At 38.3% G+C, this 24,688-nt stretch overlaps 1 protein-coding gene across 3 annotated transcripts in view; it reads left to right on the top strand.

Annotated features, from left to right (window-relative positions):
* Positions 1-24,688, top strand: part of RIC1 (RIC1 homolog, RAB6A GEF complex partner 1) — a 215,779-nt gene that overhangs the window by 129,411 nt on the left and 61,680 nt on the right. For 2 of the 3 annotated variants that reach the window (XM_037797276.1, XM_037797274.1), the window contains exons 5-7: positions 241-383; positions 622-758; positions 12,994-13,085. In XM_037797276.1, coding sequence (XP_037653204.1) covers positions 241-383; positions 622-758; positions 12,994-13,085 — 372 coding nt within the window. The remainder of the gene's footprint in view (positions 1-240; positions 384-621; positions 759-12,993; positions 13,086-24,688) is intronic. The other variant, XM_037797275.1, reaches the window with a different exon arrangement.

Raw genomic sequence — 24,688 nt, forward strand, 5'->3', positions numbered from 1 at the left:
TTTAACCAGTTCATCAAGCTGGTAACTATGGCTGCTCATAGTCCTTCATTTCTTCCAAAATTCATGCTTCTAGATTGAATTGTAAAATAAATAGCTAAATTCCAGATTAAGAGAGGTGTTTTGTAAATTATTTCATGATCTTCTTTGCATGAGTATTCCCCAAGGGAATTATATTTATTCTTACTGCTTTCCCAGTATGTTCTCTTAAGAGTTGACTCTAAATTGCTTTCTTCCCTACAGTTTTCAGTCTGTGTTGGAAGATCTTCTGGTTGCTACTTCTGATGGACTACTTCATCTTATTCACTGGGAAGGAATGACAAATGGAAGGAAAGCCATTAATCTTTGCACAGTACCCTTTTCAGTTGATCTACAGTCATCTAGAGGTAGTTATACTTTCTGCCTGGGGTAGATCCAGATGTTTAATATTTGAGAAAGTCTAGTTAGATATTTTCTATGGATGAATATTGATTTTGTACCTCAGAATTAATTTTTCACAGGAGGAATATTCATGTGTTTGTCAGGTAGTTTACTTGTTCAGTGTTTAGCTATCCATACAAGCAAAATAGTGAGAAAATTATTTGCTCTGAGTATTCATATTTCATGTGTTTATTTTTTCATCAGCAGGTTCATTCTTGGGCTTTGCAGATGTACACATCAGAGACATGGAATACTGTGCCACTCTTGATGGGTTTGCTGTTGTGTTTAACGACGGTAGAGTTGGATTTATTACACCAGTATCGAGTAGATTTACTGCAGAGGTATGACTTACTTACTTTGAATGCTTATTTTCTTTATTTTACATTTATTAATTTGCCCTGTGTTATTAAATCCATCTCCCCCACTTTTTAAATTCATTTATGATTTTAAGAATTGTTAATTTTTTTAGGTAGATAATAAAAATTGAATAGTAATGCCATAAAATAAATTTATAAAAATCAAGTATTTAGTTTGGTTGTTAGAAATAGTATACATTATTTCAACATAGTACTGATAGTGCTGCAAGATAAGATTTTATTTTTCAAATTCTGTATTGTTTCAAACAGGCTCAAAACTATACATATAAAGAGTATAAATAGACAAATAATTCTATTTGTAGAATTTGTATCTTTGTGTTTCCTTTTTTTATTTTCATCTCTACATTGTATTTATCTCTAATTTGTATTTCCTATTTTTATATTTATCTCTACAGCTTTGCATTTCCTTTAGTTTTTAGTTTTTAGGCTGGTGTTTGTTGACTTCTCACTGTGGAAGATGACCACTTACTTCCTTTTTTCTGCCCCCACCATGCTCATGTATTCTGCCTTTCTTCCCAGTATAGTTTTTGTGATTTTTATTAAGTTAGCGTTCATTTCTGTATTATTGTCACTATGTTAAACCTGCTAGTAGCTGAGCCATGTAACATGTTAGGATTGTTTTTCGTTTCCTGCACAGATTTTCCTACTCACTGAAATTAATAATTGTCTTGTTCTTTATGTTTGCTTGGTTTTTATATACTTATCACTAATTCAACTCCAGACTGTCTACTGGTTGTCTAAATATCCTCTCAATTCTTTCCAGTGCATTAGATGTTTTATCTGTTTTATCCTTTTAAAAAATTTCTCTCGGAGCCTGTGACCTCCTCTAACTGGTTGCTCACTGTACACCTTTAACACAGCTATATTTTGGGCTCTCCATCATCATCATCATCCTGAGGATTCCCTTTATCCCTTCATTTCTATGGGATGCTTTGATAATTAGTATATGAATTTAGCTGCTGTGACAGAAATACAAAATAGAAATTGGAATTCATTGAAAACTCTATGGACTGGGGTGAATTTGGATGGTTATTATCCTTACCATAGGATGAGCTGACTGAGTATTTCCTTGGGGGACCCTCCTTTCTTTAGATCTTTTCTCTTGGTCTTTTTAGTGTTTCTTGGAGAACAGTCCTGCAGTCTTCTTTCCAGAATAATATTCTGGGAATTGAGTTAGGAAAGAACTAAGCAAGGGGGTCCAAATTTAGGATGTAAACTTTAATTTACTATCCCTATTTTCAGTGTGGTCTGGAGTCCACTCTGTTTTGTTGTTGTTTGTTTGTTTTGTTGTTTTCCAAAATAAAGATCTCCTGTTTTCTGTAGCGTTGGAGAAGTGCTCTGGGAGGACCCAACAGCCTCTTAAACAGAATTTGAACAAGTCCTACTGTTTTTAGTAGTCTCTCAGAGACATCTGAATTCCGGAGCCTTTTGGGTACCCTGCAATGTGAATTTAGTTACTTCTCAGCTTTCTTAACTGCTAGTTTAGAATTCTATGCATCCATATGCTTTCCAGCTTGCAATGCTGCCTTTTCTCCCATTCTTTGCCCTTGCTGTTTTATGCCTTTTAATAAAAACCTTGTCTGTTATTGAAGTTTGGCTTTTAGGAGTCAGGAGGCTACATATTTGTATTCAGTCTGCTCTCTTTAACTAGAAAGGATTTTTAGATTTTAAGGACTTTTTTTCTACTTGGAATCAGCTTTAGTATTACTAGCAAATATTTTCTATTAACAGATGTTTTCAAGTAGTAAGGTTCTAAATAATACATGAGTGATAACTTATGTCAATATATACATAAGAATTAAAATAAGTCCTTTCAGATCTCTTTTTTTTCCTAAAAGGTGCACATATAAATATAATTTTTATATTTGGGATTTAAATGTTTTCACTGAAAACAAAAATTTTAGAACTTAAAAAGTGATTGAATCTTTTCTGAGTACTTTAGAGTTAGTGTAAAATGTATTTATAGTATTTATTAGTATTTGATTAAAGAAATTTTTCCAGTAAGTTAAGGATTTAAAAAACAATGAAAACCAGGTGGATGTTGTTTAATAAATTATAAATATAAGTGACAAGAAAACAATACATTGGGAAATACACTGGATGGTATATATACACCAAAACATTATACTATAGGTTGCATTATTTAAGTGCTTTGTAAGAGTTCTTCTCTTTGGCATGTTTAATACATTTAGCAGATATATCAAAATATAAGTCAGAGTATTCCACTCCTCTACTCAAAACCTTTCAGTAGGGAAAGATAATTAGGATTTAACCTCCTGTAGTAGAAAAGCTAGAGAAAATATTTTAAAAATCTGTTTGAAGGAGGTGGGGCAAGATGGCAGACTGGTGAGCTGTATGTTTTAGTTACTCCTCCAGGAAAGTAGGTAGAAAGCCAGGAACTGCTTGGACTGGACACCACAGAGCAATCTGACTTTGGGCATACTTCATACAACACTCATGAAAACGTGGAACTGCTGAGATCAGCGAAATCTTTAAGTTTTTGTGGCCAGGGGACCCGCACCCCTCCCTGCTAGGCTCAGTCCCGTGGGAGGAGGGGCTGTCAGCTCCGGGAAGGAGAAGGGAGAACTGCAGTGGCAGCCCTTTTCGGAAACTCATTCTACTGATCCAAACTCCAACCATAGATAGACTGAGACCAGACACCAGAGAATCTGAGAGCAGCCAGCCCAGCAGAGAGGAGACAGGCATAGAAAAAAACAGCACGAAAAACTCCAAAATAAAAGCGGAGGATTTTTGGACTTCTGGTGAACATAGAAAGGGGAAGGGCAGAGCTCAGGCCCTGAGGCTCATATGCAAATCCCGAAGAAAAGCTGATCTCTCTGCCCTGTGGACCTTTCCTTAATGGCCCTGGTTGCTTTCTCTCTTAGCATTTCAATAACCCATTAGATCTCTGAGGAGGGCCCTTTTTTTTTTTTCTTTAAATCCTTTTTTCTTTTTCTAAAACAATTACTCTAAGAAGCCCAGTACAGAAAGCTTCAAAGACTTGCAATTTGGGCAGGTCAAGACAAGAGCAGAACTAAGAGAGCTCTGAGACAAAAGGCAATAATCCAGTGGCTGAGAAAATTCAATAAACACCACAACTTCCCAAGAAAAGGGGGGGTGTCCGCTCACAGCCATCATCCTGGTGGACAGGAAACACTCCTGCCTATCGCCAGCCCCATAGCCCAGAGCTGCCCCAGACAACCCAGTGTGACGGAAGTGCTTCAAATAACAGGCACACACCACAAAACTGGGCGTGGACATTAGCCTTCCCTGCAACCTCAGCTGATTGTCCCAGAGGTGGGAAGGTGGAGCAGTGTGAATTAACAAAGCCCCATTCAGCCATCATTTGAGCAGACTGGGAGCCTCCCTACATAGCCCAGCAGCCCAGAACCGCCCTGGGGGGACAGCACTCACCTGTGACATAGCACAGTCATCCCTCAACAGAGGACCAGGGGGTGCACGGACTGGAAGAGGGACCCAATCGCAAGTCTCAGGAGCCATACGCCAATACCAAGGACTTGTGGGTCAGTGGCAGAGAAAAACTGTGGCAGGACTGAACTGAAGGATTAGACTATTGCAGCAGCTTTAAAACTCCAGGATCACCAGGGAGATTTGATTGTTAGAGCCACCCCCCTCCCTGACTGCCCAGAAACACGCCCCATATACAGGGCGGGCAACACCAACTACACACGCAAGCTTGGTACACCAATTGGACCCCACAAGACTCACTCCCCCACTCACCACAAAGGCAAAGCAGGGGAGAACTGGCTTGTGGAGAACAGGTGGGTCGTGGACGCCACCTGCTGGTTAGTTAGAGAAAATGTACTCCACTAAGCTGTAGATCTGATAAATTAGAGATAAGGACTTCAGTTGGTCTACAAATCCTAAAAGAACCCTATCAAGTTCAGCAAATGCCAAGAGGCCAAAAACAACAGAAAATTATAAAGCATATGAAAAAATCAGACGATATGGATAACCCAAGCCCAGACACCCAAATCAAAAGATCAGAAGACACACAGCACCTAGAGCAGCTACTCAAAGATGAACAATGAGACCATAGTATGGGATACAAAGGATATCAAGAAGACCCTAGAAGAGCATAAAGAAGACATTCCAAGACTAAATGGAAAAATAGATGACCTTATGGAAATTAAAGAAACTGTTGACCAAATTAAAAAGATTCTGAACACTCATAGTACAAGACTAGAGGAAGTTGAACAACGAATCAGTGACCTGGAAGATGACAGAATGGAAAATGAAAGCATAAAAGAAAGAATGGGGGAAAAAATTGAAAAAATCGAAACAGACCTCAGGGATATGATAGATAATATAAAATGTCCGAATATAAGACTCATTGGTGTTCTAGAAGGGGAAGAAAAGGGTAAAGGTCTAGGAAGAGTATTCAAAGAAATTGTTGGGGAGAACTTCCCAAATCTTCTAAACACCAAAAATACACAAATCATCAATGCTTAGCGAACTCCAAATAGAATAAATCCAAATAAACCCACTCCAAGACATATTCTGATCACACTGTCAAACACGGAAGAGAAGGAGCAAGTTCTGAAAGCAGCAAGAGAAAAGCAGTTCACCACATACAAAGGAAACAGCATAAGACTAAGTAGTGACTACTAAGCAGCCACCAGGGAGGCGAGAAGACAGTGGCACGATATATTTAAAATTCTGAGTGAGAAAAATTTCCAGCCAAGAATACTTTATCCAGCAAAGCTCTCCTTCAAATTTGAGGGAGAGCTTAAATTTTTCACAGACAAACAAGTGCTGAGAGAATTTGCTAACAAGAGACCTGCCCTACTGGAGATACTAAAGGGAGCCCTACAGACAGAGAAACAAAGAAAGGACAGAGAGACTTGGAGAAAGGTTCAGTACTAAAGAGATTCGGTATGGATACAATAAAGGATATTAATAGAGAGAGGGGAAAAATACATATGACAAACATAAACCAAAGGATAAGATGGCTGATTCAAGAAATGCCTTCATGGTTATAACGTTGAATGTAAATGGATTAAACTCCCCAATTAAAAGATATAGATTTGCAGAATGGATCAAAAAAAATGAACCATCAATATGTTGCATACAAGAGACTCATATTAGACACAGGGACACAAAGAAATTGAAAGTGAAAGGATGGAAAAAAATATTTCATGCAACCTACAGCCAAAAGAAAACAGGTGTAGCAATATTAATCTCAGATAAAATAGACTTTAAATGCAGGGATATTTTGAGAGACAAAGAAGGCCACTACATACTAATGAAAGGGGCAATTCAACAAGAAGAAATAACAATCATAAATGTCTTTGCACCCAATCAAGGTGCCACAAAATACATGAGAGAAACACTGGCAAAACTAAAGGAAGCAATTGATGTTTCCACAATAATTGTGGGAGACTTCAGCACATCACTCTCTCCTATGGATAGATCAGCCAGACAGAAGACCAATAAGGAAGTTCAAAACCTAAACCATCTGATAAATGAATTAGATTTAACAGACATATACAGAACATTACATCCCAAATCACCAGGATACACATACTTTTCTAGTGCTCATGGAACTTTCTCCAGAATAGATCATATGCTGGGAGATAAAGCAAGCCTCAATAAATTTAAAAAGATTGAAGTTATTCAAAGCACATTCTCTGACCACAATGGAATACAATTAGAAGTCAATAACCATCAGAGACTTAGAAAATTCACAAATACCTGGAGGTTAAACACCACACTCCTAAACAATCAGACGGTTAACGAAGAAATAGCAAGAGAAATTGCTAAATATATAGCGACGAATGAGAATGAGAACACAACATACCAAAACCTATGGGATGCAGCAAAAGCAGTGCTGAGGGGGAAATTTATAGCACTAAACGCATATATTAAAAAGGAAGAAAGAGCCAAAATCAAAGAACTAATGGATCAACTGAAGAAGCTAGAAAATGAGCAGCAAACCAATCCTAAACCAAGTACAAGAAAAGAAATAACAAGGATTAAAGCAGAAATAAATGACATAGAGAACAAAAAAACAATAGAGAGGATAAATATCACCAAAGGTTGGTTCTTTGAGAAGATCAACAAGATTGACAAGCCCCTAGCTAGACTGACAAAATCAAAAAGAGAGAAGACCCATATAAACAAAATAATGAATGAAAAAGGTGACATAACTGCAGATCCCAAAGAAATTAAAAAAAATTATAAGAGGATACTATGAACAACTGTATGGCAACAAACTGGATAATGTAGAGGAAATGGACAATTTCCTGGAAACATATGAACAACCTAGATTGACCAGGGAAGAACTGGAAGACCTCAATCAACCCGTCACAAGCAAAGAGATCCAATCAGTCATCAAAAATCTTCCCGCAAATAAATGCCCAGGGCCAGATGGCTTCACAGGGGAATTCCACCAAACTTTCCAGAAAGAACTGACACCAATCTTACTCAAACTCTTTCAAAACATTGAAGAAAATGGAACTCTACCTAACTCATTTTATGAAGCTAACATCAATCTAATACCAAAACCAGGCAAAGGTGCTACAAAAAAGGAAAACTACCATCCAGTCTCCCTAATGAATATAGATGCAAAAATCCTCAACAAAATACTTGCAAATCGAATCCAAAGACACATTAAAAAAATCATACACCATGACCAAGTGGGGTTCATTCCAGGCATGCAAGGATGGTTCAACATAAGAAAATCAATCAATGTATTACAACACATTAAAAATTCAAAAGGGAAAAATCAAACGATCATCTCAATAGATGCTGAAAAAGCATTTGACAAAATCCAGCATCCCTTTTTGATAAAAACACTTCAAAAGGTAGGAATTGAAGGAAACTTCCTCAATATGATAAAGAGCATATATGAAAAACCCACAGCCAGCATAGTACTCAATGGTGAGAGACTGAAAGCCTTCCCTGTAAGATCAGGAATAAGAAAAGGATGCCCGCTGTCACCACTGTTATTCAACATTGTGCCGGAAGTGCTAGCCAGGGCAATCCGGCAAGACAAAGAAATAAAAGGCATCCAAATTGGAAAAGAAGAAGTAAAACTGTCATTGTTTGCAGATGATATGATTTTATATCTAGAAAACCCTGAGAAATCGACGATACAGCTACTAGAGCTAATAAACAAATTTAGCAAAGTAGCGGGATACAAGATTAATGCACGTAAGTCAGTAATGTTTCTATATGCTAGAAATGAACAAACTAAAGAGACACTCAAGAAAAAGATACCATTTTCAATAGCAAGTAAAAAAATCAAGTACCTAGGAATAAACTTAACCAAAGATGTAAAAGACCTATAGAAAGAAAACTACAGAACTCTACTAAAAGAAATAGAAAGGGACCTTAAAAGGTGGAAAAATATTCCATGTTCATGGATAGAAAGGCTAAATGTCATTAAGATGTCAATTCTACGCAGACTCATCTACAGATTCAATGCAATCCCAATCAAAATTCCAACAACCTACTTTGCAGACTTGGAAAAGCTAGTTATCAAATTTATTTGGAAAAGGAAGATGCCTCGAATTGCTAGAGACACTCTAAAAAAGAAAAATGAAGTGGGAGGTCTTACACTCCCTGACTTTGAAGCTTATTATAAAGCCACAGTTGTCAAAGCAGCATGGTACTGGCACAAAGATAGACATATTGATCAATGGAATCGAATTGATAATTCAGAGATAGACCCTCAGATCTGTGGCCAACTGATCTTTGATAAGACCCCCAAAGCCACTAAACTGGGACATAACAGTCTTTTCAACAAATGGGGCTGGGAGAGTTGGATATCCATATCCAAAAGAATGAAAGAGGACCCCTACCTCACACCCTACACAAAAATTAACTCAAAATGGACCAAAGATCTCAATATAAAAGAAAGTACCATAAAACTCCTAGAAGATAATGTAGGAAAACATCTTCAAGACCTTGTATTAGGTGGCCACTTCCTAGACTTTACACCCAAAGCACAAGCAACAAAAGAAAAAATAGATAAATGGGAACTCCTCAAGCTTAGAAGCTTCTGCACCTCAACGGAATTTCTCAAAAAGGTAAAGAGGCAGCCAACTCAATGGGAAAAAATTTTTGGAAACCATGTATCTGACAAAAGACTGATATCTTGCATATATAAAGAAATCCTACAACTCAATGACAATAGTACAGACAGCCCAATTATAAAATGGGCAAAAGATATGAAAAGACAGTTCTCTGAAGAGGAAATACAAATGAAAAAATGTTCAGCTTCACTAGCTATTAGAGAGATGCAAATTAAAACCACAATGAGATACCATCTAACACCTATTAGAGTGTCTGCCATTAAACAAACAGGAAACTGCAAATGCTGGAGGGGATGTGGAGAAATTGGAACTCTTATTCATTGTTGGTGGGACTGTATAATGGTTCAGCCACTCTGGAAGTCAGTCTGGCAGTTCCTTAGAAAACTAGATACAGAGTTACCATTCGATCCAGCGATTACACTTCTCGGTATATACCCGGAAGATCGGAAAGCAGTGACACGAACAGATGTCTGCACACCAATGTTCATAGCAGCATTATTCACAATTGCCAAGAGATGGAAACAACCCAAATGTCCTTCAACAGATGAGTGGATAAATAAAATGTGGTATATACACATGATGGAATACTACACGGCAGTAAGAAGGAATGATCTCGTGAAACATATGACAACATGGATGAACCTTGAAGACATAATGCTGAGCGAAAGAAGCCAGGCACAAAAAGAGAAATATTATATGCTACCACTAATGTGAACTTTGAAAAATGTAAAATAAATGGTTTATAATGTAGAATGTAGGGGAACTGGCAATAGAGAGCAATTAAGGAAGGGGGAACAATAATCCAAGAAGAACAGATAAGCTATTTAACATTCTGGGGATGCCCAGGAATGACTATGGTCTGTTAATTTCTGATGGATATAGTAGGAACAAGTTCACAGAAATGTTGCTATATTAGGTAACTTTCTTAGGGTAAAGCAGTTATCTTAGGTTAGTTGTCTTTTTCTTACTCCCTTGTTATGGTCTCTTTGAAATGTTCTTTTATTGTATGTTTTTTTTTTTTAATTTTTTTTTTCATACAGTTGATTTAAAAAAGAAAAAAAAGTCAACAACAACAACAAAAAAAAAAACAAGGAAAAAAATATGTAGTGCCCCCTTGAGGAGCCTGTGGAGAATGCAGGGGTACTGGCCTACCCCACCTCGATGGTTGCTAACATGACCACAGACATAGGGGACTGGTGGTTTGATGGGTTGAGCCCTCTACCATAGGTTTTACCCTTGCGAAGACGGTTGCTGCAAACGAGAGCCTAGGCCTCCCTATAATTGTGCCTGAGAGCTTCCTCCCGAATGCCTCTTTGTTGCTCAGATGTGGCTGTCTCTCTCTAGCTAAGCCAACTTGAAAGGTGAAATCACTGCCCTCCCCCCTACGTGGGATCAGACATCCAGGGGAGTGAATCTCCCTGGCAACATGGAATATGACTCCTGGGGAGGAATGTAGACCTGGCATCGTGGGATGGAGAACATCTTCTGGACCAAAAGGGGGATGTGAAAAGAAATGAAATAAGCTTCAGTGGCAGAGAGATTCCAAAAGGAGCTGAGAGGTCACTCTGGTGGGCACTCTTACGCACAATTTAGACAACCTTTTTAGGTTGTAAAGAATTGGGGTAGCTGGTGGTGGATACCTGAAACTATCAAACTACAACCCAGAACCCATGAATCTCGAAGACAGTTGTATAAAAATGTAGCTTATGAGGGTTGACAGTGGGATTGGGAAAGCCATAAGGACCACACTCCACTTTGTCTAGTTTATGGATAGATGAGTAGAAAAATAGGGGAAGGGAACAAACAAACAGACAAAGGTACCCAGTGTTCTTTTTTACTTTAATTGCTCTTTTTCACTCTAATTATTATTCTTGTTATCTTTGTGTGTGTGCTAATGAAGGTGTCAGGGATTGATTTAGGTGATGAATGTAGAACTATGTAATGGTACTGTGAACAATCGAATGTACGATTTGTTTTGTATGACTGTGTGGTATGTGAATATATCTCAATAAAGTGAAGATAAAAAAAAAAAATCTATTTGAAGACTTTAGAAAGCTAACAAGGTGTGAAGAATTATAAGGTTAGGGGAGATCAGAGGTCATGTGAGATTAAGCCCAATGTTTGAGGCTGCAGTGAACATGAAGAAACTGGCCTAAATACAACAACATGGATGGATATCACAAACATGTCAGAGTGAAGCAGCCAGACACAAAAGAATACAAGCTGTGATTCCATTTAAAAAAATTAAAGGAAAAGAAAAGTACAGATGATTTTAAATGTATGGATGCACTTTTAAACCATCAAGTCTGGATATTCGTCACTTTTGTGGTATGCGTGAGGATATAGTGATATGAAGTGGCTTTGGGGTACTTGTAATTCTTGGCCTGAGTGGTAGTTCACACGTGTTCACTTTGTGATATTATTAGATGTACATTTTTGTTTTGTGTATACTTCTCTAATGTATTCTTATTATGCAAGGTTGGATTTTTTTAAACCCTCCAATGACTCCCTATACAACTTGGAGAAAAACCAAAATCCTTACAGTAGCCTTCAAAGACCTAAAACTCGGGCCTACTAGTACATGTCTTCCTCAGCTACTACTTCCCCTTCCTCCTATACTCTGCTACATCTGCACAGACCTCTTTGCTGCTCTGTTAAATGTACCAGGAATGCTGCTGCCATAGCATAGGGTCTTTGCACCTGCTCTGTCTCTTTTGGGACTTTGCTCAAAAGGCACCTTCATACAGCAACTCATTATTATTATACCCTTCCTCCATACTCCCTATTCACCCTATTTTCTTTATATATTTTTTTCTATAGCATTTGCCAACCTCCAGTATACTGTATAATATTTTTAATTTGTCTGTCTCCTCTAACCCAGGGTAGGAATGCAGGTAGGGATTTTGGTGTCTTTGGATACATGCCATATCCTCAGCACCTAGAGCAGTACCTGGTGAATAGTAGGCACCTGGGAAATATTTGTTACAGGAATTAGCAGATGAATTTTAATCTAAGCAGTGTTCTAAAGAAATACTACTCAGTGTTATTTTCACCATTTTCTGTTATATAGAATAATGTCTAGGTTTATTGCTAAAGTTGGATAATTAAAATTATTACTAAAACAGAAGCACAAATATTCCATATTTATAGATTATATAGCTCATTTGGGAATTAAAGGAAATCTGTAATACTATATAATTCAAATATAGATGTAATTATAATGGATTTTCTAATGTTTAGTATGGGGATCATCCAAATTAAGGTGCTGTGTTGTAGTAGGTTAGTTTCTCTCCTTACCAAAGTAGTAATCATGACCTTTGCCTCAGAATTTATAGTCTAAGATGTCCTTGATTTGATAAATAAAACAGAAAACTGAGTGACTTGATACAGAATTAAATAGTATACAAGCTTAATAATAATGTCATTTATTTGCTGAATGCTTAATATGCGTTCAGCATATGCTTAGCCATTGTACTAAGTGGTTTTACAGGAATGTTCTCATTTAATCTTCAAAACTGCCTGAGAGATAATCAGTATACAGATAAGAAAACCGAAGCTTTGAAAGGTCAAATAAACATTTAAATCAAGTGAATGGTAGACCTGAGATTTTAAGTCAGGCTACCAGAGACCTTGCTATTAACCATTACACTATAAACCAAAGGAAGAGTAGAGACTAGTAAGCAAAGACAAATCATGAATTGCTTCTAAGAGGTGGACCAAATAAAACATACTACTCTCCACTGTGATTAGGAAGTTAAATTCTGTCCTAGGTGATGAAAATAATAATAGTGAGCAGCAAGATAGATGCAGTTTCTACTATTAAGAGATTTATATTCTAACTGGAAAGTCATCTTCATTTAATTTAAGTTTGGTTACTGAATAGCCAGTTTTCATTATCTTGGAAATAGATTAACTACACTGGACTGAGCTCATCTGGGAATATTCATTGAACCAATTAATGAAAATCTTTATGTTTTAAGGGAGAAAATTCAGGTAGTGGTCATGATGGGGTCTTTTCCAATCAAAACCTAACCAAATAAAGCCTTATGAAACAATGTATATATGGAAGGAGAATTATATTGATAATAGTGCATTTTGGGAAACACTTTTTAAGTCTTAACTATTTTTCTTTATTATAGCAGCTTCATGGAGTTTGGCCACAAGATATTGTTGACGGAACTTGTGTAGCAGTAAATAACAAGTATCGACTAATGGCATTTGGTTGCGTGAGGTAATTGATACGGACTTCGGTATTTTCAAGGATTATTGCCAAAAACAATGTTTTTAAACATAAAATTTACTTAACACACTTGTAAATTTTGTCATGCTTTGTTGTAGCTTATGAATCAACCTTAATATGAAACCTAACAGTGATTTTATTAGACTGAAGCAAACAAATCTAAAGGGCAAATCACGGAGGTTGTGCCTTTTAATTTTCAAAAGTGGGGTTTTGTGAGAGGTTAAAAAGAAAGTTACAAGTTAAAAAGAGTAAATCAGTAAAATTTTAAGTTCTTTATTTTTTTTAATAAAGGATCTGGAAGATTTTTAAAAATGTTTTCTTTTAAGGACATCAGTGTTCACATTGCATTTGAATTCATGGGTGTCCCTTGGTTAACAAGCAAATTTAAAGCTCACATGTAAAATAAATTTCTTGTTTTAATTCATACGATGGAGGTTTTAGAAGTAGAATTGCATTCAAATTATTCATTCCACAAATATTTGAGTGCCTACCAAGTTCTAAACACTTGGGATACATTAGAAAATGACAGACAGGGATGTCTCACTTTTTCAAGCTTATATTTAGCTCAAAATAAAAAATTCCATCACACCCTCAAAATGAGATTTAGTGGTTCTATAGAACATATTATCTCTTTTTCTTTCCAGTCACATCATTTCCACATAAGTTATGTGTCAAAGTTTTTTTTATTGGTAGAAGTAATACATATAAGTCACCATCTTCATTATACTCTCAGTAATCTCTTTGTAAAGTAGGGAGTCCTTGTTCTTGACTTCCAGTTATTCTTAATGCACTGCTGGTCACTGATGTGTTAAATGTGAAAATACAAATAAATTTAACTAAGTGGAAATACAAATAAGTTTAAGTACAAGAAAGAAGGGAAACATTTTATCTGTTTTTTACTTAGTCATTTTTTAGAATTTTGAAAACCTATGTTCATGTTCATGAGTGTATTTTGCCTATGATTTTCCTTTTTCTTCATTTCCCTGTTAGATTTTCCCCCCAATTTTATTGATATATATTCATATACTGCACAAACCATACAAAGTTTACAGTCACTGGCTCATAGTACTGCTACGTAGTTGTGCATACATCCCCATGATCAATTTTAGAACATTTTTCATTACTCCAGAAAAGAAATAAGAATAAAATAATAAAACCCAAATCCTCCCCTACCCCCTTACCCCTCTATTTGTTGAGCCATAGTATGGGTGTAGTACATTTGTTTCTGTTTATGAAAGAATATTAAAATATTGTTATCTATAGTCCATAGTTTACAATAGCTACGTTTTTTCCCATATTGCCCTCTATTAGTGTTTTGTTTTTTGTTTTTACATTTGTAGTGATTCACGCAAGAACTAACTTACATACATGACTTTAAACAACCACTTTCAATCACATTTGTCTACAATACTGTGCTGGTTTGAACTGTTACGGACCCCAGAAGAGCCATGATCTTTTAATCCAGTTTTGTTGGGTGGAACATTTTGATTGTTTCCAAGGAGATGCGACTCACCCAACTGAGATGTGACACCTTAGATTGGGTTATTTCCATGGAGGTGTGGACCCTACCCATTCAAGGTGTGTCTTGATTGGTTCACTGGAGTATTAAGAGAGCTTAGGAACCAACACAGATGCTGATGCTTGTAGACACTTGGAGATGAGGACAGAAAGACACTTGGAAATGCTGAGCTAAGAGATGAAGCCCAGAGTTTGCCCTAGAGGAGCTATGAGAGGACCCCCACATGCTTTGAGAGAAATGCCCTAGGAGAAAGAAGCAAGGACACACAGGAGCTGAGAGAGGAGCAAAGACAGAATCCCAGAGACATTTGGGAGAAAGTCATTTAGAAATGCAACATGGGAGCAAAGGACCAGCAGATGCCAGCCTCTTGCCTTCCTAGCTGACAGAGGTGTTCAGGACACCATTGGCTATTCTTAAATAAAGATATCCTCTTGTTGATGCCTTGGTTTGGACACTTTTATGGCCTCAGAACTGTAAATTTGTAACCAGATAAACTCCCTTTATAAAAGCCAATCCATTTCTGGTATTTTGCATAACAGCAGCTCTAGCAAACCAGAACAAATACATTACTGTTTCTTATAAACCAGGAACGAGCTACCATCATCTTTATCCATTCCCAGACATTTAAGTTCAACCTCGTTAACAATTCTGTACATACTAGGTAACTGCTTCCCCTTCTCTATCTTCTGTCTATCTCTAGGTACCCTATATTCTACATTACTTCCCCATGAATATTTTTTTATATTACTCATCTGTTAGGTTTTTTTTTTTTTTAAGAAATTTTATTTTGAAATAAATTCAGACTTACAGGAACAGTTGCAAAAACAGTACAAACCCCATACATAGAACTCCAGCATACCCCGACCCGCCTCCCCTGATACCACAGTCCACCACCTTTAACATCCTGTCACACCACCATTTCTTTCTTTCCCTCCCTCCCTCCCTCCCTATCTATCATCCATCATGTATTGCTCTGTCCTCTGAACATATGAGAGCAAGCTGCACGTATCTTTGAACAAATACTGTAATTCACATATACCTTTCCCATGGACAAGTGCATTCTTTTATGCAATCCCATTAAGCGCAACTAAGAAGTTCAAGAAATTCAACATTGATACAAAGCTTACATTCTGTATTTCCTTTTCTTTTTTTTTCCCCCTTATGTCCCATCTGTGTCCCTTTGAGCCTCCTCTCCTCCATCCTCAGATCCCATCCAGGATCATCCTTGGCATTTAATTGTCATCTAGTTAGACTGTCTTTTTTTTTTTTTTTTTCCAATTGTGGAAACATATATACAGCCTAAATCTTCCCATTCCACCCCCTCCCTTGCATTCCATTAGTGGGATTAATAACATTTAGAATATTGCAGTGCTATCACGTTCCCACCATCCATTTCTAGAAGTTTCCTTTCACCCCAAACAGAAACCCTACACTCATTTCTTAACTCCCCATTGCCCCTTCCCCCACTTCTTGGAACCCCTACTCTACTTTTCATCTCTGTGGTCATATTCTCTGATACTTTCTTTGTGTTTACCATAGGGCTTAAATTTAACCTCTTAAATCTATAATAGTCTTGTTTTTCTTTGATACCAGCTTAACTTCAATATGACACATAAGCTGTGTTCCTTTACTCCCTCATTCCCCCACCTTTATGTAGTTGTTGTCAAAAATTACAAATTTTATGTTGAGTCCAGAACCACTGATTTATCATTATAGTTTATGTATTTTAGATCCTGTAGGAAGTAAATAGTGGAGTTACAAATCAAAAATACAGTACTATTAGTATTTATATTTGCCATGTGATCTTTACTGGAAATCTTTATTTGTTCATGTAGTTTCAGTCAATTGTTTAGTGTCCCTTCCTTTCAGCCTGCTCAACTCCCTTTAGCTTTTCTTATGGGACTGATCTACTGGTGATGAAGTCCCTCAGCTTTTGATTATCCAGGAATGTTTTCATCTCCCCCTCATTTTTACCCTCCAGGTGTTTGTGAATTCTCCAAGTCTCTGATGGTTATTGACTTCTATTTGTATTCCATTGTGGTCAGAGAATGTGCTTTGAACAAATTTTTTTTTTTTTTTTAATTGAGGCTTGTTTTAGGTCCCAGTATATGGTCCATTCTGGAGAAAGATCCATGATCACTAGAGAAGAATGTGTGTCCCAGTGACCTGGGATGTAATGTTCTATATATGTCTGTTGAAATTCTCTATACCTCTCTCTCCTTTCTTTGTTTCTCTGTTGGTAGGGCTCCCTTTAGTATCTGAAGTAGGGCAGGTCTCTTGTTAGCAAAATCTCTCAGCATTTGTTTGTCTGTGAAAAATTTAAGCTCTCCTTCAAATTTGAAGGAGAATTTTGCTGGATAAAGTATTCTTTGTTGGAAATTTTTCTCTCTCAGAATTTTAAATACGTCATGCCACTGCCTTCTCACCTCCCTGGTAGCCGCTGAGTAGTCACTACGTAGTCTTATGTTGTTTGTATGTGGTGAATTGCTTTTCTCTTGCTGCTTTCAGAACTTGCTCCTTCTCTTCAGTATTTGACAGTCTGATCAGAATATATCTCGGAGTGGGTTTATTTGGATTTATTCTATTTGGAGTTTGCTGGGCATTTATGCTTTGTGTATTTATATTGTGTAGAAGGTTTGGGAAGTTTTCGCCAACAATTTCTTTGAATACTCTTTCTAGACCTTTACCCTTCTCTTGCCCTTGTGGGACACCAATGAGTCTTAAATTTGGACATTTTATTTTATCTATCATATCCCTGAGATCCATTTCAATTTTTTCGATTTTTTTCCCCATTCCTTCTTTTGTTCTTTCATTTTCTGTTCTGTGGTCCTTGAGGAGGCTGAGATGTTGTTCAGCTTCCTCTGATCTTGTATTATGAGTATCCAGAGTCTTTAATTTGGCCAACAGTTTCTTTGATTTCCATAAGATCTTCTGTTTGTTTATTTACTCTTGCAGTTTCTTCTTTATGCTCTTCTAGGGTCTTCTTTATGTCCTTTATATCCTGTGCCATGCTCTTGTTGCCTGTCTGTAGTTCTTTGATTAATTGTGCCAAATACTGTGTGTCTTCTGATCTTTTGATTTGGGTGTTTGGGTTTGGGTTCTCCATATCGTCTGGTTTTATCATACTCTTTAAGATTTTGTGTTGTTTTTGGCCTCTTGGCATTTGCTTTACTTGATCCCTAATTTTTCTGAACTGCAGCTTGATGGCATACACTTTCTCTAACTAACCAGCAGATGGCGTCCATGAGTCACCTGTTCCCCTCAAGTCAGTTCTCCCGAACTTTGTCTTTGTGGTGTGTGGGGGTCTGATTCTTGTGGGATCCAACTGGTGCACCAAGTTTGGGTGTGTTGTTGGTGCTGTCCGCCCTGAATGTGGGGTGTATGACTGGGTGGTTAGGGAGACAGGGCAGCTTTAAAAATCACACCTCCCAGGTGTTTCCGGAGATTTAAGGCTGTTGCAGGAGCCTAAGCCTTCATTTCAGCCTTTCCACAGATTGTCTCTGCCCTGACCCACAAGACCTTGGTACTCATGTAGGGTCCCTGGGGTTTCCAAGTGGGTCCCCCTTCCCAGCTGTGCTCTTCCAGGACTTCTGCTGAGGGAGGGCTGTACCACATCACAAGTGCACGCCGGCCTCCAGGGAAGCCCTGGGTTGCCAGGCCCTGCAGGGGCATTCCCAGCCCGCTTCCAAGATGGTTGAATGGGACAGGTTAACTTCCCCCTTTCTGCACAGCTCCGCTCTCCCAGCTCCGGGACAGTCAGCTGTGGGTGCACTAAAGACCACTGTACACGGCCGATACTGTGGCGTGTGTGCAGTGCTGCAGGAAAGACTCCCCGTCGCACTGGGTTTCTTGGTGCGGCTCTGGGCTGTGGGTCCAGCCCTGGGCAGGAGTGTCCCTTGCCTGCTGTGGGGATGGCTGCAAGGAATGTGGTTTTTTTCTCCTTTTGGCTCGCCTCAGCTCCCCTCGTCTTGAGACAATCAGCCATGGGTGTGAGAAGGGGTATCCTCCATGCCAGACACCGAGGTGTTAGCCCAGCCCTCTCCCACCGTGCTTCAATGCGCGGCTCTCACCGTCGTATCTGCAGCTGCTCCTGGGCTTTATTTTTTAAAGAACTAGTCCGTCTCCAAACTCCAGCCCACCATTTCCCCACACCGCAGCGTGGCCGCTGGACTTTCAGCTGGCTTACTCACCCATTTCAGAATGCAGGCTCCTGGTTTCACCAAATGCACATTCCCTGTGGATTTAGCAGACCTTGTCTGGCTTGTGCCACGCTGGAAGTGGTGTTCTGAGTTGCTTTCTAGTTTTTATCTAGTATTTTTCATGGAGGTGTTTTTTTGCCCTGTCTCGCCTAGCCTCCATCTTAGGTTCTCCTCTCTGTTAGGTTTTGATACCAAGATTATGCTTGTCTCATAAGACCAGATGAGGATGGGTCTTCTTTGTCCCTTCTCTGTTTGTCTTTGAATGTGTAGGATTTGCCAACAAAACCATCAGAGCCTAGAATTTTCTTTGTGGGATTTTTTGACTACTGCTTTGGTTCGGTTTTTTAAATGGATTTGAAAGTATGTAGAAATTCTCTACCTTCCTGAGTCCCTTTTGGCAAGGTATTTTTCTAGACATATGTATATTTCATATTTATTTTCAAATTTGGGGTATAAAGTTTATAATATCCTTTTTAATTTTTGTGAAGTAAAACATACAGAAAAATGCATAATCCAAATATTCATAGTTTAACAAATAATTATAATACAAACACCCACCTGTTCACAGCTAGGTCAAGAAGTAGAATGTTGCTAGCCTAGTGAAGGTCTACCCCATGCCACTTCCTAATCACAACTGCTTGTCCACCCACACCTTCCCCATTGGTAACTATTTTCTGTCTGTCATGATAATCATTTACTTGTTTTTCTTTATAGTTTTACCATCCATGTATGCTTTCCTGATGAATACAGTTTAGTTTTATCTGGTTTTGAACTTTATATGAATAGAGTCATGTTCTATGTTTTGGGTCTTGCTTCTTTCAGTCAACATTGTAAGATCCATCCCTTTTGTTTGCTGGTAGCTGTCCCCCAATGTATTCATTTCTTTTAATTGACTTATAAATAGTGTTCCAGGTATGAATATGCCATAATTTATTCACTTTGTTGTTGATGGATATTTGTACTTTCTCTTGGCATTGCACTATTATGAGGAATGATGTTTTTCAAAGGTATTATACGGGTCATAGAGAATATGTATCTTTGTGCTTATTTAGATAATGCCTACCTGTTTTCCACTCCCACCTTCCTGCCCTCTTTGAGGCTGTAGAAAATACAAGTCAAATTTGCTTTGTTAAGCAAATGCCCTCAGAATTTAAGCTGATTTAGAATTTGGCTTACCTCTCCTGGTTCCTGCATCACTCAGATTTCAGGGGAATAACTATATTGCCAACTCATAGGTGTTTTTATAAAACTCTTATTTTTTTTTAGTAGGATGGTCCAAGTGCCTAGTACTCAGTATTACCAGAAAAAAGTATATTAGTGTATTAATTAGGGTCTCTAGGGAAACAGAATCAACAAAAGATACCTATGAATATAAGATTCTATAAAAATGTCTCACCCAACTGTGGGGATGCATGAGTCCAAATCCATAGGGCAGGCAGCAAACTGGCAACTGCAGTGAAGGTGTTCAGTGAACTCCTCAGGCAGCGAACTGGCAACTCTGATGAAGGTGTTCATCAGGAAACACTTCATTGGCTAGCTGAAGAAGTGAAGCTCCTCTATCTGTCTGGCTTAAAAGTCTTCAACTGATTGGATTAAATCCAGCTGATTGCATTCTCTTGTTGTGGAAGACATGCCTTCATTGATGTAATCAGTCACAGCTGCAGCCAGTTGACTTATGATTTAATAAACCAGCCTTCTGGTTTATCAAGCAGCCACAGATGTCCTTGCAGTAACAGGCCAGTGCTTGCTTGACCAGACACCTGGCTACCATCACCTGGTCAAGTTGACACATGAACCTAACCATCACAATTAGGGTGTTTTTTTTAGCTTTTTTAAATGAAAATATTTAAACCAATAAAAAAAAAATGCATGAATATTTCTATGAAACCCATCTATTCACCTAGATTCTACCTATAAACATTTTGCCATATTTTCTGTTTATATGTATACTTTCGTTTGTCTACACACCCATAGGTGTGTGTATATATATGTATTACTGAGATATTTCAAAGTAAGCTGCTGACATCATCCTTTTCATTAGTTACCAATTGCTGCCAACAAGTTACCCTAAGAGTTAGCAGCTTAAAACAACAAACATGTATTATCTCACAGTTTCTGAGGGTCAGGAATTGGGAGCTGCTTAGCTGGGTGGTTCTGGTTCAGGGTCCCATAGAGGTTACAGTCAAGCTGTCTGCCAGGGCTGCAGTCATCTCCATGCTTGACTGGAACTAAAGGATCCATATCTGAGCTCAATCACATGGCTTTGGGTGGTCTGAGAGTCACTTATACAAAGACATTTTTTCCTTGTGGCTTGAGAGAGCAGGAGTCCAACCCTTTCAAAGGGGCTTCACGGCAGCCCTTTTCTCGCCAAGTGCTGGGGTGAATGCTCCAACGTATCCACGCACTGGGGAGACAACCTTCTTCTTGGCCCCACCTGGACTCTGCATCCCGGAGCCACCTGGACTCTACGTCTCTGGGGCAGAGGCTCCCCCCTTTCCGAACAGTGGGTTGGCAGCCAGGTACTCCTCGATTCCCAGGGAGTGTGCTCCACCCTCTCTGAGGCCTGGGGTGGCCGCACTCTTCCTGAGCGGGAGGCGGAAGGCCCGCCCTCTGCCTCCAGGGCAAACTCACCCTTTCCATGTGCATGGGTTGCTCTGCTCTCCTTGCCCAAGATTTCTTGGCTTCAGACCTTGGCTTCCGTGGTGTTGCCTTCTCTGAAGAATTGTTTTCCTTCCATCTGTCCCTTTTTGTCCCTTTTTGTCCCTTTTAGTCCAGACTGGCAGTGGCTCCATCTATACAGAGCCTGCAAAAAATCTGTTAGTTTGGAATGCAGCATACAGGGGTCAAAATCATCAGACAGTAGGACTTCCCACAGATCCTTTCTGGATAACTCCATCTCCAATCCTGGCTTGTCCTAAAACGGCTGTCAGGTTCCAGTTTTCATTAAAAATTCAAATGGAACTGTAACTTCTGGGGTTTTTCACCTTATGGAAGCCCAGAATTTTCCAGACCACAGTACTTCATCCCTAAATTCTTACAATTACATTTCAAAAAAAGGGGGTGGGGGGCATTCTTTTATATAAACCCAGTATTTCTATCACACAAGAGAAAATTAGCAGTAAATCCCTCATATGATCTAATACCCAATTCATATTCAAATTTTCCCATTTGTGGCTAAAATTTCTTTTATAGCTCCTTTGTTCCAAGATTCATGAATTATATTTGGTTACTATTTCTCTTTAGTCACCTTTTGTCTACCACAATCCTTAACACCTTTCTTCTTATTTTCAAGACATTTTTTTTTTTTTTTTTTTTTTTTTTTTTTTGAAGAGTCCAGATCAGTTAGTTGTTTATAAAATGTTCTACATTCCAGGTGTACTGAGATTCATTGTTTTCTTGTGATGGCATTTAACTAGTTTCCCTACCTCTTATAATGACTGTAAATTGGTGCTGGTTTTTGTTGAGCAAAAAGGGTAAATGACTCATGCATCAGGCTTGGAACAGTGTTTAATAGGGGAAACTCACAGAGACAGGAGCAGAGGCAGGTGTGCAGTGCCCACTGCATTCATGGCTAGTGCCCAGGAGTCTAACCAGACCATCTGTTAAGAGTCTGCAAGAGGTGCTGTAACCTTAGGCTGCGGGCTTATAAGCTGCTTGACTTGGGAGGTACTGGCTTGCTGAGGATTATGAAGGTAGAATCTTGGCCTTCAATGTTTTTGGTCAGTTCCACCATAATCAACATCCTGGCAAGAGCAGGGGTTGGGGTTGAAATCTTGTGATTGTAGCTTCGAGAACAGTGGCTTTTAGCCCTGATCTGCTGGTACTAACTAGGATTAATTGCCTGAACACTAGGTTGTAGCTAGTTACCTTGAAGTTCTCTAAAAAGCCAGCTTTCTTTTTGGGATGCCAATTTGCAGGGGGTCGGTCTTGAACAACCTCTTATCTTTCTGCTTAAAGATTTGATTAGCTTCTGGTTAAACATTTTTGACATGGGTGATAATGTGTACTTTCTATGGCATCATGTAGCAATAATATTATGTTGTCCCAATTCTATTAAAGCTACCTGTGATCATGTAAGGTGATAATAGCCGTATCTTTCTATAGCAGGAGTACATTTTTTGCTTTGGGATTAGGAAGTAGTGTCTTTTTAATGGAAACAAATTTTTCTCTTATAATGGGCTAGTAAAGGGTTGGAAAGAAAAATAATTTAAAGAGGATAGGTACCATAGGATACTTTTTTATATCTGTCAGTTTTTATATAACTAGCAACTTAGCTCCTGCTTCTTCTATTTAAAATATTTGGACATCTCTTTCTCTTGTTTGGGCTCAGCAACCCAGGATTAGCAGATGACAGTTGCCAAATACAAAGCAAAAACAAGTAAATACCTACTAGTCACTTCGTGCTGTCGCTCAGCAAGGTGTCTAACTAGGCAGGTAGTCTGGTAAGATATTTATTTCCAGTATTTCATTTCTGACCATGATGGAATAATAGAGACCAGATTTTTCCTCCTACTGTATACGACCGAGAAAATGGACAAAATATGAAATATCTGTTTTTAAGATATGAGACATTAGGCAGCAAAGGACAATGATCCCTGAATGATGAGAAACAAAGTGAACCTTTCAGTTGTCCCAGCAGTTGAGAGAATTTCCAGGGCACGGCACAGGGATGGGCAGAAAGAACCCAGCAGACTCTCTGAGTTGAATACATGGAACTAAGAGTTGGGACACCAGGGCAGCTAGAGTTCAAAGGACACTGTACAAAAGGGAGAAAGTGGCACAGAGAGGAAACTCCAGAGAGCTGCAGAGGGTCCCTCTTGAGTATTAAAGTGAGTCATGGAAGTTATAAAGAAGACCCAAATCAAATTTCTAGAGATGAAAATTACACTGGGATGAAAAATGCACTGAATGGGCTTAATGACAGATTAGGCATTGCAGAGGAAAAGATTGGTACACTTGAAAAACACCACACAAGAAATTATCCAAAATGAAACAGAAAAAAAAAGAAAGCAAAAACAGAGCATCAGTGAGTTGTGGGACAACTTCAAGCAGCCTGTTTTTCAGGAATTTATTTAGACCCAGTCCTAATCTGCGAGAAGAGTGGGACCTAGCTGGAAATGGATCAAAGCTGCTGTGGGTAAACTATACCACAAAAGAGCACACATAAGTGCCAGAACATTCTGGCAGTCATAAACCAGTGTCATCTTAATGTGTGCACAGGCAGCCTTGGATTAAAAAGCATTTTAAGAACAATATTTGTTTGTCCTTTTCATTATAATAATGTTGCATAAGTGACGTAACTGAAATTAAGTGCCTCCTTTTCAGATAGTGTGTGTTAAAATTTGGAGGTGAGAATAGCTCCATAAGAAAAAAAAATTTTTTTTGTTCATTGTAGTTCAATTTTTAAATGTGTCTTAGAAGTAATATGGAGATTTTTAGGATTTAGATTCTGGTCTTTCATAAATTTGAGCCTTGTTAAAGATTTTTTTAAAATGAAATAACCACAGATACCGTATACACCAAAGAACATATATAATGTGTATATGAGATATAAAAAATAATAAAGTTAAAATCTGTATAGAATACCATCCAACATAAGAAACAGCACATTACTAGTATTGATGAAACCCCCTGCTTTTTCTATAATATCCCCCTGTTCTGCTAGGGCAATCCCTAATCTGAAATTTGTGTACATTTGCTCTTTGCTTTATTTATTTATTTATTTATTTTGAAATAAATTCAGAGTTATAGGAACAGTTGCAAAAACAATACAAACCCCATACACAGAACTCCAGCATACCCTGACCCCCCTCCCCTGATACCCCAGTCCACCAACTTTAACATGCTGTCTTTCCCTGCCTATCTATCATCCATCA

This window comes from Choloepus didactylus, chromosome 10 (genome assembly GCF_015220235.1).
Source record: "Choloepus didactylus isolate mChoDid1 chromosome 10, mChoDid1.pri, whole genome shotgun sequence".
NCBI classification, from domain to species: Eukaryota; Metazoa; Chordata; class Mammalia; order Pilosa; family Megalonychidae; genus Choloepus; species Choloepus didactylus.